This window comes from Protopterus annectens, chromosome 4.part1 (genome assembly GCF_019279795.1).
Source record: "Protopterus annectens isolate FY-2018-M chromosome 4.part1, PAN1.0, whole genome shotgun sequence".
In the NCBI taxonomy this organism is placed as follows: Eukaryota; Metazoa; Chordata; order Ceratodontiformes; family Protopteridae; genus Protopterus; species Protopterus annectens.
The window spans coordinates 377,876,141-377,891,741 of record NC_056734.1 but is presented as its reverse complement, the minus strand read 5'-3'; the positions used below and the strand labels follow the sequence as shown (position 1 = coordinate 377,891,741).

The window sequence follows — 15,601 nt, the reverse complement described above, 5'->3', positions numbered from 1 at the left end:
AATGAAAGGATCTCACAGTCACTGGTCCGGACAGCTCTGTTTGATTACATGTTACATACACCCGAATTCCCATACACTGTAATCCACCACAGTAAAGCAGTTGATATAAAAAGAAATGTAGAAGCTGACTTAGGGAAAAGAGTCTTTCCATGTGATCAGAATGTGCTATACGTAAACAGTGATAATATGAGCTCTACTGAACTACATCAAGTACCTGATAGTCACCTGTTGGTAGTCTCCCACAGTTTAAGTGTTTAAATATGCAAATGTGCCAAAGTAAGATGCAATCTGAATACTGCCTGTGCATAGTCTATTTAGAGAACGGGTCATTTTTAAATATTATTTCTAAAACTTCTCAAACAGTAGGAGCAATGAATAGGAAATCATAAAGTAAAAATAGGCTTAATGAATTCTGCTTCTCCTTTTCTTAGATATCTACATCTCGGCCTCCCTATGTCTGATGGTTCTTAACCTGTTGAAAACTGTCCTGATCACTTATATACTGTATCTTGGACATGCAAAGCAATTTACAGTGCCAGAGTGGATAAAAAAATGCGTTCTTCCCCTTACCAAAATCCTTTGTGTTAAGTTACCAGAACAAAGAGAGAGGATGGTGTTCCATGATTCTAACAATGATGTGGCTGTTGTAACTGTTTCCTCTTATCCAGGTATGTGCATTAATTAAAATAACTGACTTCATATATACTGTGGTGAACTTGATAGAAAAAATGGTGGAACTACTATATTTTAAAACCTGAAGCCAGAGGAGTACATACAGTGAAACAAAAAAAAATCAGTCACTGCATAAGGTATTACGTATTAGAAATATAAAATACAACCAAGTTGTTAAGAAATATATCTTGAAATTTAACATATCAAAGGCCCATCCCTATGACACAGAGATGAAGCCCTGACTTTCACCCAGGTGACCAATGTTCAATTAGCAGCATGGGCATCTCAGGGATTGAGCTGGGAAGAATGACTAAATTGCTGATGACAGCTCACTCATCCTGGGGGGATGAGGATGCTCAGCCCATGGTAATGGCTGGGTGTATGGCCCAACCGTACAGTCCACGTCAGGAGGCACTGTGTCCAGCAGGAACCACCCTGCTGAGCCATAGAAATAGGAGGTGTATATCTGTGGGAACATGCACACCTCCTCTCTCTCTCTTTCACTGACCAGTTAGCCATAGGAAGTCTGCAAGAAGTCTAGAGGAGGTAAGATTAGGCCATGCTACAACTGGTCCACAATGCACCACCTGACTCAATAGTTTGCGGGAATGGATTGGTTGATAGGGCTTCCTGGAAAATAATGAATGGGTCACAAGGCTCTCAACTTGACTGGGGATGACCAACTCCTGTCCCTTCAGAACAATAAGCTAACTGGGAGCAGGTAACAGAGCCATTGTGAAGTATTATGATGAGGTGGGGAGCAAAAATTAAAAAAAGATATCACGTGCTTGGGGGGGGGTACATTAAAAAACAGGTACTTAGAAACTCAGATTTTTGCAGCAAAGAACTACTGCACACACCTCGTCATCCTTCTGCCTGCTGGATAACCCTTAGATCCCTTTTAACTAAAAATGTCCCTCAACTGTCATATAAAGATTACTATATGTCTGTCTTCATATCATCATGCATTATTGAATTCTGCAAGTTTTTACCCAGCAAACCCTTCATATAGACTTGTGTATTCAAACAGCACTGTTACTATGAAATAAAACTCCCTTGTATCTCCACCAGGCTATCCCATTGGATCTTTTTAGTGTGTTCTCTTGTTTTTCTAAATCTGTCTTTCATATTAAATATGCTACTCAGTTTGACTCCAGGTATTTCATTTGTATTTTTAAATGTTTTTATTGCATCTATGTCCCTTATCCATTTTTGTTCTTTAGGGCCATTTATATTAAGGTGACGTATTCCACAGGGCTACTTATAAAGGCTGTGAACCATTTCTGTTGCACTCTATTGAATGTCTATATCATGGTGAATAAAAGAACTCCAACAAAACATTCAATACTCTAGTACAAGTTCTCTTGATTCAGAGGTGGTTACTAAGCTATTGTCCCAAGAGCGATTTTAAGCCTAGCCAAGATTAAGCCAAATTTACCAAAATATCACTGACATGTTTGAGTATCACAAGGAATTTTAATGGCTATGATATAGGCTTATATACATCAAGCATTCACAGGCTGCCCCTGTCCATTAGGGACATAGGTGCCAAACCAGGGTTAAAGTTGTGATTTCCCATCCATTGATCCAAGCTATGTTTTAATGGGATTAGGGATGAGCTTTGCTTCATATAGATGGGAGTCCTGTTATAGAGAAGTGGTGATCTTTGAGACAAATGCCTCTCCCTCCAACATGTACTGATTATGTCACAGATGAGGTTTAGGTCCTTAGAATGGGTATTTCTGATGCTGTTTTTTTTTTTTTTTTTTTTTGTGGATGTATAATGCTTCCATCAGTGTGGGATCAGCAGATGCCTTGTATGTTAGGCATATATTACCACATAGCAGTCTATAGGAGGCAGAGTATAGGATTAGAGCTTTGAGAAGGACAACTTAGGACTTGTTGTTTACTCCTTTTATTTTTTATTTTTTTTGTAAGGAACCTCTGTGGTCTCTCAAGCTGTTTCAAGTATCTGGTCAGGTACACACTGAAGACTGCATTATGCTCAATGACTGATCTGATGAGAGATGAGTACAGTGGAACAATGACCTCCCTAGACCTGCACGCCATGCCTTTACTTATAAGTTTTGCACTGTAGAATGATTTTCTCACCACAGTATAGACATAGTGGTCAAAGGTGAGGGTACTGTCATGCTGCATTCCCAGATCCCTGACCACTGGCTTTACTTTCAGGGGTATAATCAACATGGTAACTTCCAGGGGTGGCCATCTTTCCAAAGGGTATTATTATGCATTTTTTCACATTAAGTTTTTGTCCATAGCTCTGGATCCAGTGCTTGTCTGCATCAGCCCCTCTTGAAGGTTATCTGTCTCTTTAAGGGGTTCAGTGACTACTTTCTGTCTATCCCACTGACCTACTGCCCTTCATCGCTGCTTGTTACAACAATTGCTTAACTTAGTCCGATATTGCTGTTCTAGGCATAGTTCTAGCTTTCCTACTGATGCTATTTACTGTGTACACCCTTTCCAATGATTATTACATCCAAAATGCATTATTCTTAATTTTTCATTTTCTGCTGACTTTAAGTTGTTTTATTTTAGACCATTCTTTCAGTGTTGACAAGTCTATTTTATTTTTTCTTTAATTTCCTATATATCAATTCTGCTTCATATTTTTGTGTCCAGTCTTAGTTTACTTTGTCTAGCACGTTATTACCACATTTATATGCAACCTCATTTATTTTAGATTTTATTGCACATTTCCATATATCTTTTTTTGAGAAAGAATTACCCTGTTACCCATTGTCATAACCATTCATACAAAAGCACTCCAAAGAATATTTGAGTGAGCAGTTGTGATATTGGATTCTTCTTTGGTTCTTTTCTGAGAGTTGTGCAGTGTGAACTAACTAGTTACCACCATCATAAACAGTTAAAACACACTCCCTTCAAATTCCTCATTGCTTTCAAAGTTTCTCAGTCCAGTCTTATTAAACTATAACTTACTGTTGGTATAGCAGAAATTATCCCCTTCACCAAAATGTTTTTAAAGCCAGGCAAACATCTACTTGATATTGCAGGTCTGTATGCACATTTCATATTAAAGTTATTTAAAAAGGAAATATGCATGCATTTAAAAAGGAAATGCATGATTAGAGGACCCAATTCCAAAAGACTTGTTTTCAGCATCAAGGACCACATACACCAAGAGCAGGTCTTTTGGAATCTAGATTCTGGTGTAAGCCTGTTTATAGATAGGCCTTACACTGAAGTAGACCACTTACACTGAGAATAACCCCGGGATTCACGAACAGCCATTTTCCATGCAGGAACAGTGTAGGAGCTCCTGCACAGAAAATGGCCGCCGAGCGATCCAGGAAAGTGCCATTTTCACGTGCACGAGCGGCCGTACAATGTTCCTGCACAGAAAACCAGCAAATTGCTAGTAGAAACCATGCAAATGAGGTGATTTTGCAATCCACGAAGCTGGCCGGACTCCGTGCAGGAACAGTGTCAGAGCAAAAATGTATTCAGTTAGTAACTGAATACATTTCTGTATCTGAGCAAACGGAAACAGGACAACTCATGGAAAGCACGTATTACAGTCAAAGACACATGCCAGTGGCCAAATATAAGGCCATTGGCATTAATAATACTTTATTTTTTTATAAAATTAAACTTTTTTTTTTGGCCGATCACGGCCGTTTAAGTTTAGGGCAGTGGCATGCAAACGGGATCGTGCTGAAAAAAAAATGAGAAAAGTCAATTTTAAGATAATTCTGCATTTTGCCATTATAGTCAATGGCACGCAGAATGTAAACAATAGCAGGGAGCACTGGTTGTCAAGGGGAAAGGGTCTGTCTAAGTGCAGTAACTAATGACTTACATACTGGGGTATGCAAATCAGGGGAGGTATACTGAATCACAAATTTCCACAAAGTGTCAGCTTGTACATAACCGTGTAGGTGCAGCAATACAACAGTGCAAGTTTAAGAGCTGAATGACTTCACAAGGGGGGGGGGTGTCATGCTTGCTGTAAGCTCATTGGAGCTCTGTGGCCCGTGTTTGCTCTTAGCTAAGCACAGCTAAGGAAGGGTGTGTGTCTGAGGCTGTATTGTCTTATTCCAAGAAATGCAGAGTGTGTTCATGTCCAGGGAGGGCCATTTCTGCTTAAAAGTGCTTACATTAGCTAAACGGGTGTGCACGGCACGCAGCGGGCCTAAAAAAACCCACAGGAAATAGCAGAAATGTTTACATTTGAGCTTTGGGCATGTGTGGCATGCCTTGGAGCTTAAATAGGGACAAAGTTGGAAGGGGAAACAGCAGTAAGAAGGCAATCAAGGAGAACTAGCATAGCTGGCAGGTGGAATGTATCAGAATCAGCCAATTACACGTGTAGCAGCCCAGCACACTAATATAAACTATGCAAACACCCTACAGACTGTTTTTTCCCACAAACTCTACACCACCGGTGTACAAAGATGGAGGATTTTTAACTTGCAAAAATAACTAAATATGTTAGAGGCTGCTGCTGCTTTACTCCATCAATATGTGCTACAGACTGAGGGTGGTGAGGTGGAGAATGCTGACAACCAACCCACAGTGAGGAGGAGGAGAAGAGTGTACAGACCCAGGGTAACTTACCAGGGCCTACATGAGCTGGAGATAGTAGAGCGCTATAGGGTGGGTGGACAGGGACATTCTACAGCAAATCGTTGAGCTGTGCTGGCCACGCCTTACATACAGAACTAATAGAGGGAAACCCATTGTAGTGGACACCAAGGTATATCTAGGCTTAAGAATACTAGCCACAGGTACCTTTCAAAGACCAACTGGGGATATCATGGGGATCTCACAGGCATCAGCATCCAGGGTACTCCACCAGTTCCTAGATGCCATGACAAAACATGCCAATGAGCACATATATTTCCCCACCACCCATGATGCGCTGACCACACACATGCATCACTTCCACCATATTGCAGAATACCCTGAGGTAGTTGGTGCTATAGACTGCACGCACATCCACATCAAAGCACCACCCGATGAGCGGGACAGGGTCTACATAAACCGCAAGGGCTTCCCCTCCATCAACTGCCAGGTTGCGTGTGATGCCCAGGGAATTATCATGAAGGTGTGTGTTGGCAGCCCTGGAAGCTATCATGACTCCCACATCTGGCATTGCTCACAGCTGTATCAGGCATTTGCCAGGGGGGACATCCTATATGGCCATCTAGTGAGGGATGCTGGATATGCACTGGAGCCATGGCTGATGACACCCATCAGAAATGCACACCCACCCGAACAAGAACATAATGAGGCACACACACAAACCAGGATCATTGTAGAGCATGTGTTTGGGATGCTCAAGTCATGGTTCCGCTGCCTTGACATATTGGGTGGAGCCTTACAGTACTCTCCAGCTACATGTACACAAATGTTCATAGTATGTGCCATGCTACAAAATATGATCCTGCGGAAACAGCTACAGCAGGAACAGCACGGGTTAGGGCCACACAGCCCCCCACCATTGCCAAGGCCAACACAGGCACAGAGGGACTCGGAGGAGGAACAACCTGAGCCTGCACATGTAGGCAGAAGGAGGCATGCACAGTATGCCCAGGCTTTGGCAAAGGGGCAATGCATAGCACACACACTGACACTGCAGGGACCCAGGGACTGATACCTCTCTCTGACTCGCACATACAGCAAAAGGGATGCCAAACATGACACTACCTGATCTTTACCATGTACAGGGAGTTTACCATGTGCATCCAACATAGTCAGCCCTCCAGCACTGTCCTCAATACTGACCCAGCAACAAGGTAAGTCACTCTTCCTAGCAATTACTGAATGGAATAGTATGTTCTCATACCTGTATGTATGATATGGATGCAAGCATGCAAGAGAATTGGGTGGCTGAATGGGATAGCAGCAGACAGCTATATGGGACAGAAGGAAATTCATAACAAATACTGGTGTCAACATGCTAGGCAGCACTACACAAGGTGACAACCCCCACTGCAGTACATGTGATGGCCTAAAGAACTGTGGGTGTCAATAAGTCACACACATGGATGTCAGTGAGGGTCACATATCAGTGGCGGATTTAGGCCTGGGCACAGGGGCACGCGCCGGCCCATTTTAAAACTTTTTTTTCCAGAAAAAAGAAAAATAGTCTTGTGGGTGCATCTTTTCTGCACAATCCTCTGATGTCATCTTGTCATGAAACGTGGCTAACATACAATGGAAATACGATTGGAGGTTGCAGTCAGATTGTTTTTTATAACGATCCTCCTCCAATTGTATTTCTGTTGTAGTTTAGGCGCGTAATGTTGGTCAGCTGTGATTGTATCGCTACCGGAGAGTCTAGTTTTCAACTAAGTACCAGGAAACAACTATCTGCTGTGATAAGGTAATGTGCTAGTTTTTTTTATTTTTATTGAAACATATGCTCGGCGCCAAAGAAAATTTGTAATAAGCCCAGTGCTGTAAGAAAGTTACAAACATCGGCAAGCATTTATTAGTCTCCGGTAAAGACGGTAGGTTACATGCCATTGTTATGCAGATATTCGTGGGACACCTCCTCCTGAGAGCTTCACTAGTTTTTGTTTCTGTTAATAAAAAAACTGCAGTCATAGCCATGAGCAGTAAAAGCAGACTGAGCTGTTAGAATAATGGGTTCTACCACTGTGATTCTTGGGGGGGGTAGTTCCAAAGGTACATGTGTTATGGCGTTTTAGTAATGTAAAGTCATGCATATAATTTCATGAGCTTAGTGAAAGCAGTGTTTCAAAACGCGGCATGATTTGGCAGTTACTCGTGCATTTAAATATGCTGAGCTGGATCTAGAGATAAAATACACCAGCTCTTTCTACAGACAATATGATCATTTAGGATTTCACACTTGCCCACACAGTTACTCTAGATGATTTTCTTGTAGTGATGGACTTTCTTTGCATCTGTAAGCTGCTGTTGTATATAGAGAGTTATAAGACCGCATGAAGTGAAACACGATTACACAAGCATTTCAAGACTTGCTGTTAACTCTGCATGTGTAACACCTGCTATGGGTTACTGTTCTGTATGCTAATATTGAGTCCGTTAAACTGTGCATGTCCCTACAAGCCATGTTTTACTGTAAACCCTTAAGTAAAGTAATGCTTAATTATCTGGTTTACTTTATTTTTTTTTTCCTGTTTGCTAGTCAGTTTAATGTACATATACAGGTGTGATTTTCTGTGAAACTGAAATATTTTTATTTATTTTAGCTTGCCACCCAGGTTGGAACACTACTCTCTGCACACCATACTCTTAGCCTGGAGAAGGTTAAAAAAATTGAATTTATTATAATCAGCTGTTTAGTTAACAATAAAGATACCTCAGGAAATTGCCTACTACTGTTATCGATGTATATCTGGAGTAAAATTCTGCAAGGCAGTACAGTATATGACAGATGCCTAGAAACTATAGTATTTAGATAATTCATGATTAGTTGAGATGCAGATTATGACCTTGTGGCCAGGAAACTTTGCTTTGTTGATACCAATATCGAGAAAGTAAATTGTGCAATGTCAACAGTGCTGTGATTTTTTTTCACCCCTCTGATAATTCCAAGCAGAATTATAACAATATGACAGAGGTCACTCACTTTTTAATGGGTCTGAACAATTGTTTCTGAGTGTGTGTGTATATTGGGAAGGTGATGCAATGAGTTGAAAGCCTTCTGGAAGTTAAATGATGTACTGATTCTGCATTGTCTTTTGATGTGTGTAAATACAATCGAGTTCTCAGCTGAATGTTGAGTTACTGGCTATTTGGGGGTTGGGGTACATGTAATGTGAGAAAGTAATAACCCATTGCAGGAGGAGATCATAGAATATGCATTTCAGATATATGAATTTAATAGTTCTGTTGTGCATGTCGTAATTTACTTGGCATCAATACATGATTACACTGCATCTGGAATAATATATCCCAAGAACTGTCACAGGAACTGCAAAACTAAGACTTTTCAAGTTAAAGAATAATGTTTACTGCAGTTAGTGTGGAAACAAGGTGGTATTTAGAGAGTTGTGCTATAATGATATTAGACTAGCTGAATTTACAATGGAACTAATGAAGCAAATGTGCAAAACTTAGATTGCAGCTGGCTTTATGGTGTAATGTCTTTTACTTATGAAGCAATGGCTTTTGCAGCCATAGAATTCATGAAGTAACGCATCTGCCACAGCGTGTATTACAAGTTAATAGAGCTGAGGCATAAAATGATTGGTTTGCTTAGAGTAGAATCCCTGTATAAGGAACCTGATGTACCAGGGTAATGACTGCTTTGTAATTCAAACCAGAGAATAATGTACCTGTGGTTGAAAACTCTGCTGTTTTATGTTTTATCTCTGTCATTTCATTCCTTGTGTTCAAATCTGCAGTCTGTGACATAGGTTCATAGGTAGGTACTAGGCTATCTGCCCGAGGGCATTTACAAGCCTAGCCAGAGTGTGTCAGTTTTCACCGCCCCATTGATTAATTAACTGAGCCTCTGTCAAGAAGAGCCAATGAAGTGATCCCAGGGGTGTATTTTCTGTTACCCATCCCCACTCGTCAAGGTTTCTCTTGAAGAGTGTTAGTGAGGGGCTCTGCCTAATGTAGTTAGGAATTTTGTTCCAAAGCATGGTGAGTCTCTGTGATAGGAATCTATCCCTCCAGTAAGTTCGATTTATTGTTGTGGTGAGTTTTAACTCACTAGAGCGAGTGGCTCGCAGTGACTTGGATTTCTTTAGGTGGAGTATGTCCATCAATTCTGAGTTGGACATGGCTTTGTAAGTCAGGCAGAGATCACCTCTTGAGTAAGCGATATGCCACTGAGTACAGCCAGAGTTTTTCCAGTCGGGCTGCATAGGACATACGTTTGAGGCCAGTAACCCTCTTGGTGAGGTACTTCTGTGGTTTTTCCAGCTGTTGGAAGTGTCCTGTGAGGTACATCCCAAATGGGGCATTGTACTCTATGATGGGTCTGATGAGTGACGAGTATAGGGGCACTATAACCTCTTTATTTCTAGATGCGAACCCTTTAGTAATTAGATGGGCTACATAGAAGGATTTTCTAACTAATTTGGCAATATGATTGTCAAAGGAGAGACTATTATCTACCTGGGTCCCCAGATCTCTTATTACCACTTCTGTATTAAGGGGGCTGCCACCTATGTGGTAATTCATGGGTGTTTTGTTTTTCCCAAATGGGATGACTATGCATTTTTTGGCATTTAGCTTGAGACCATGACTTTGACACCTGATTATAAAGCATTATGAGGGAAATCCTGGGTTGCTTTTCTGAATTTACTGTGAATGGCTTACAAGTTGTGTGACAAGCCTGCTTATCTTGAAGATACAGAAAAAGATTTCACAGCCTCATATACTGTGTAATGATAAAAATGATAAAGTGCAAAACAAGCACCAAAGTGCTACTGTAGTAACTTTGGTAAACATGTTTAGTGCATTTGGGTTTTGTTAATCCTCTTGTAAGGGATGGATTACATATGAATTGAATATCACTGTGGTGCTATTGGTCCTTTTTCACCTTGACTTCTCAAAGGTATGTGAAATTGTCAGTCAGTAACTCTCTTGATCAAACTGTTGAGGCTGTCTGGCAACCACGCTGAGGTTCTTCTGCTACTTTGAAAGTGAATATTGGGCTATAAGATGAGACTATTACCTTCACCTCCTAGTTAGTCCATCTGTGTGTCCACAAGGTTCTGTGCATGGCTCAGTATGGCTTTCATGGTAGTGATGGCATGTACCAGCCTTGCTCATTTATATTGTGGTAATCTCCTATTCAAAGCTTCTCAGAGACATTCCATCCAGTGCCAGTGCTTTTATGGTGGATTACACCAGAACAGCAGCACTATTTGCTTTTGAATGTTATCTTGCGTGCTTTGTATTCGCTAACTAAACTTTTTTCGTTGGGGGCCACCACAGCAGATCATCTGTTTCCATTTCTTCCTGTCCTCTGTATCTTTGTGTCACATCAACCACCTGCATGTCCTCTCACCACATCCATAAACCTTATCTTAGGCCTTCCTCTTTTCCTCTTACCTGGCAGCTCCATCCTTAGCATCCTTCTCCCAATATATATACAGCATCCCTCCTCAGCACATGTGCAAAGCAATTCAATCGTGCCTCTCTAGTTTGTTTCCAAACCATCCACAGACAAACAAGTTTGTAAAGTAATGGCAACATGGCAAAGCAGAGAACAGATAATTTGTGAAGTGTTTTGCATGCGTTCTTCAGCATAATGACAATGTGCTGTTGTGGCCAGTGCCTAAGTTAGTAGTACTTGACATTGTTTTATTATGTACATTAGATACAGAAGCAGTTAGTTCTTGTATTGACATTAGCTGCAGTATATCAGGAAAAAGTGCTGCCATGTCTTCAGGAGCCAAGCAAGAACTACATCAAGAGTCTCTCTTCAAATTTTTCAGAAAGGCCATAAAACACGGGGAAGGTTCAGTCTCTGAGGGTAAGTCTTCGTGGGTGAGAGCAGTGCCAAAGTATAGGAAAATGTCCTATTCTCGGGATGATTATATTAGATGATGTCTTTCCACACGTGATATCAGAGCTTCTTAAGGTAATCTTTTTCACAACCACCAAACCTAGTGTCCCGCTTTCAAACAGTAGTCAACTAACCTGACTGCCCCCCCTTTACAAATTCCTGGATCCGCCACTGCATATCCACCACCAGCCTCACTCAGCAGGACAGGTGTAGATGACCATGAAGAAAGGCTGACCTAAGGCCCCCAAATGATGGCAATGGTGAATAGCCTCCCACCAGACTTACACATACATACTACAACAGGTCTGGCAGTTACGTTCCATTTCTGAAGGGTAAGAAGTCTGAAACTGAAATATATGCCATTAAGATCTAACATATGTACTCTACTGATATGCCTCCTGTCTGACTGATAGGTCACAATACAATATGAAATGGAAGCCGAGAGAGTAACTGAAATTCCAGTACAGTCATTTCAAATGTTAAAGTCTGCAGATGTGCACCTCCCCCCACAATCCCATGTAGAAATGCAGTAACAGATGGCATGCAGCACTCTCAAATGACCTACAATCCTCTGGAAAAGGCCCATGCCTCACCCATAGTGCCAATGTATGGAATGGCAGGGGCTCCCAACTAACAACCTAACAGTAAACAGAAAACAAATGCAAGGCCATGTTGACAAATGCCAGTAGCATGCCTCCCCGTGTCCTACTGCAAGGATTGTGGAACAGGCCATAAATACTACTGGGATAAAGGCCCAACTATAGGGATACCTCTGAGATATTGCTTACATAATGTTAGGTGGAGGAGAGAATAACAGGGGGGGGGGTGTAAAAGCATGGATGTCATGGAGTGTGTGAAGTCTGAAACTCTAATATCCGCCCATACTATTCTAGACTGCAAACCCATGAATGAATAGCCACAAAACCATTTGTAAACCACAATGTTAAGGTAAACTAAACAGATATATGAGTCCTGCCTCTGGATAACCTGGGTGTATCTGTACAGCTGAGATGTATGGCCCCAGCAAGATATGGCCATTCTGTGAAGTTGAGAAAAACACAAGGAAGGGAACCCCAGCCAGCATACTAACAAGGTGCTGCACTATTTACACAGAACAAGCAGTCTATTGTCTGTAGCTACCCCTCTACAATGGCAGGTGTGTGCCAGAATGTGTAGTCTATATGCCTCAGAATATTGTTCTCAGCTTCATTCATCTTGTATTTCCTGGTAAATAACTGTGAGCAAAGAATGATAACTGTCAATAATTGATGACATGACACATCCCAGTGTAAAACAGTACATGTGTCAGAATACCTTGCTACAACCAAACATGTCACACAAGCAGCACAGACAGCAATAGTTACAGTATCCCTTGTATGTTAAGCCCATTGTGTCTCCATATTGTCAACCTATCTACAGACATCCTGCAGAAATGGTTTGCTAGGTGTAGCTGTAGCACACAAAACCCTGAACTGGAGTCCAACCCTCCCTGGAATGGATGCACACACTCAATATAGAAGGTCATACTGGGCATGCTCCTACACTTAGAGAAAAGAAGTCCATGTCTCACAACACAGTGGGCTACAGATATCGGTTATTCGCAGCTGTCTGTGCACACACACCAAATTGTACACCACTGATACTTCACACACACACACACACACACACACACACACACACACACACACTAGAGAAATGAAGTCCATGTCTCACAACATAGTGGGCTACAGATATCGGTTATTCACAGCTGTCTGTGCACACACACCAAATTGTACACCACTGATACTCACACACACACACACACACACTGGATAGGAATACACACACATATCTAAGGCCAACATAATATAATACGTCACACACACACACACACACACAGACGTGGGGAAGAAAAAGATAGACAGCGAAAGAGAGAATCCCATTATGATGTCTGTCCCACCCACTGCACATCCCATTGGCCTATATCACATGATGTGCTTATGTCATTCACTGTAGAAATACCTTTGGTTAGCACTCAGCCCTATAGTATTTTTGTGTTTTTACTTGCTACCTTCTTTCATATGTTGTTTTTAGATGCTGTTGCTTTAAATGTAAATGCTTTGTGATATAATTAGGATTCTGCATTGCTATGTTAATTGACACTAAAGCTTATTATAAAAGAAGCTCATTTGCTTTACTTTTTTGTCTGATGAAGTGGTGGTGAACACTGTGAAAGCACTAACATTTAATAAAATCTGTGGGTTTTACAACTGCTGAGCATTGCCTTCCTGCCTGTTACTAGCTGTGGTTCTGATTGGAGATTTGTTTGGGTTTGCTGCTGGAATACACTCACTGCTTTTGGGTTTCTTCATTATTTAAATACTTTTAATAAATAAATAAATAAAAATATACTGGGAAAGTCATGTGGCAGCAGTGAGAAAATGTTTTCTAAGATACACTGGACCCCTCACGATTGCTTATTCCTGATCCATCTCCCTGCATGCTGATGCCTTCCAACTAAAGCATTTTCAAAAAAAAAACATAATTATCAGCAACACTACTCCAGTGTGTGTGTGTGTGTGTGTGTGTGTGTGTGTGTGTGTGTGTGTGTGTGTGTGTGTGTGTGTGTGCACGCGCATATATATGGTAAAGAAAATCGAGCTCACTAATTTGTGTAAAACTTTGGTAATACTCTGTTCCACACACACATCACTGTCATCTGTCTATCCAATAAACAGCTTCAAAGTACAGTTTAAGTATATACATGGAAGAGATGCAGAAGACCCCGAATAATAAGATAGAGATGAAGGGAGAAATGTAATAGAATCTCTGAGCCAAGCAGCATGTTGGGATAATTATGTATTTGTCTGTTTGTTGACTGACCTAATCCTACTGTGACAAAGGAGCGTTTACAAGACAAATCCATGTTGAAATGTTTTTCACTGTAAACTTATACAAATTTCCTCTAGTGTAACCAATCAGCTCTATGAACATACTGTATATCTGGAAGATGAGTGAAAACAATGGAATATGGAGAAACACCTTGAAGATTTGAGAAGAATATTAAAAAAAAAATCACATATAAAGCAGGCATAGACTAGAACTGAACCCTGGAGCTGAGAAGTAGACATGCTAACCTTTGGAGTAAAATCCAACCCAGTGAAGCCATGACCAGACTACCGGTGTCTGATAATTATGTGCCACCCCTGTCTCTGTAATGCCTCATTTACTCATTGCACTGTCAAAGATACTTCCATCATAGCATATCCACTAAAGCAGTATAAGAAAGACTTTTAGGTTAGCTTTCTCTAGTTAGAATAACTGCATCAAGCACTGAAAAGAACACTTTCAGTGCAACTCATTTTACTTAAACATAAAAGTATCAGTTGATGGAAAAATGCATTGCTACACTAAATTGTGTCTGAACATTATTTTTACAAGTCCTGCTTAATATCAGTTCCATTAGCTAAGAGTAGAACAAGGACATCCTCTGCAGGATTGTGATGAAACAAAAGAAGTGTATGAATGAATGATTTTTGGAGTATTCAACCTGGCACCATGATCCCATGGAGCTTGTGCCTCACAGCTAGTATTAACAAGCAATAACAGTGTTAATTTCAGTATAAACAATAAATAGCAATATGTTTATTTTCTTCTTGGTTCAAAAAAAAAAAAAACATCTGCACTGGCATCACAAATCTGGCACAATAGTGTTACTGCAGGTGGGGGTCAGCCAGTAAAAATCTACAGATAAACTGATGACACTCTGGTTAGTGGTAACACCAAAATCTCTTATGATAAGTTGTTCAAAGAACCACTGGACCCTTAACTATCAGGACTGGATTTGAAGGTAAAAACAGCATATGAATGCTGCAAGAAAACAAAATGGAAAACTAAATATACCTCTTTTAACAGGTGCATACTTAGTAACTGCCTCAGCTGTCCAACTTGTTCATGAGTTTTCTATCAATGCTGTACCATTTTGTAGCTGCTAAAATGAAAGGGGGGAAATCCTCCAAATGAATTATAATGAATATATTGTATATTCTAAAAAATCTGTTATAATTCTGTTCTGTATTTGTTTTATGTACTTCAAATGTACTAATATTTGCATTGTCTTTAAATGTTTGCCAGATGAAAAAGAAAAGACTCCAGTTTTATCATTTACCAGCATAAAGGATATTCCTGAGAAGCATCTATTGTCTGAGATCTACTCCAACATACAATGCATTCGAAAACAAGTACAGAGGAAGCTGAAGGAGATGGAGAGGAATGACCAGTGGATCATGTTTGGCAATATTCTGGACACAATACTGTTCAGAATTTACATGTTGATGATAGTTGTGTACATTATTACTCTGGGTGTTATCTGGGCTGTATGGTATAATAAAGGGATATAAATGTTATCCTTATTTATTTCATTGTGACACCCAGGAAGCA

General features: G+C 40.6%; 1 protein-coding gene across 1 annotated transcript; it reads left to right on the top strand.

Moving 5' to 3' along the window:
- Positions 1-426: 426 nt before the first annotated feature.
- Positions 427-15,567, top strand: LOC122801372 (5-hydroxytryptamine receptor 3A-like). The gene is made up of 2 exons (XM_044070903.1): positions 427-668; positions 15,296-15,567. The coding sequence occupies exons 1-2, from the start codon at positions 461-463 to the stop codon at positions 15,559-15,561; spliced, it is 474 nt and encodes a 157-aa protein (XP_043926838.1). The 5' UTR covers positions 427-460; the 3' UTR covers positions 15,562-15,567.
- The last annotated feature ends 34 nt before the right edge of the window (positions 15,568-15,601 follow it).

Coding starts and splice junctions, on each gene's coding strand:
- LOC122801372 (XM_044070903.1), top strand. CDS start 461: ATGGTTCTTAACCTGTTGAAAACTGTCCTGATCACTTATATACTGTAT. Junction 669..15,295: donor AACTGTTTCCTCTTATCCAG/GTATGTGCATTA, acceptor AATGTTTGCCAG/ATGAAAAAGAAAAGACTCCA.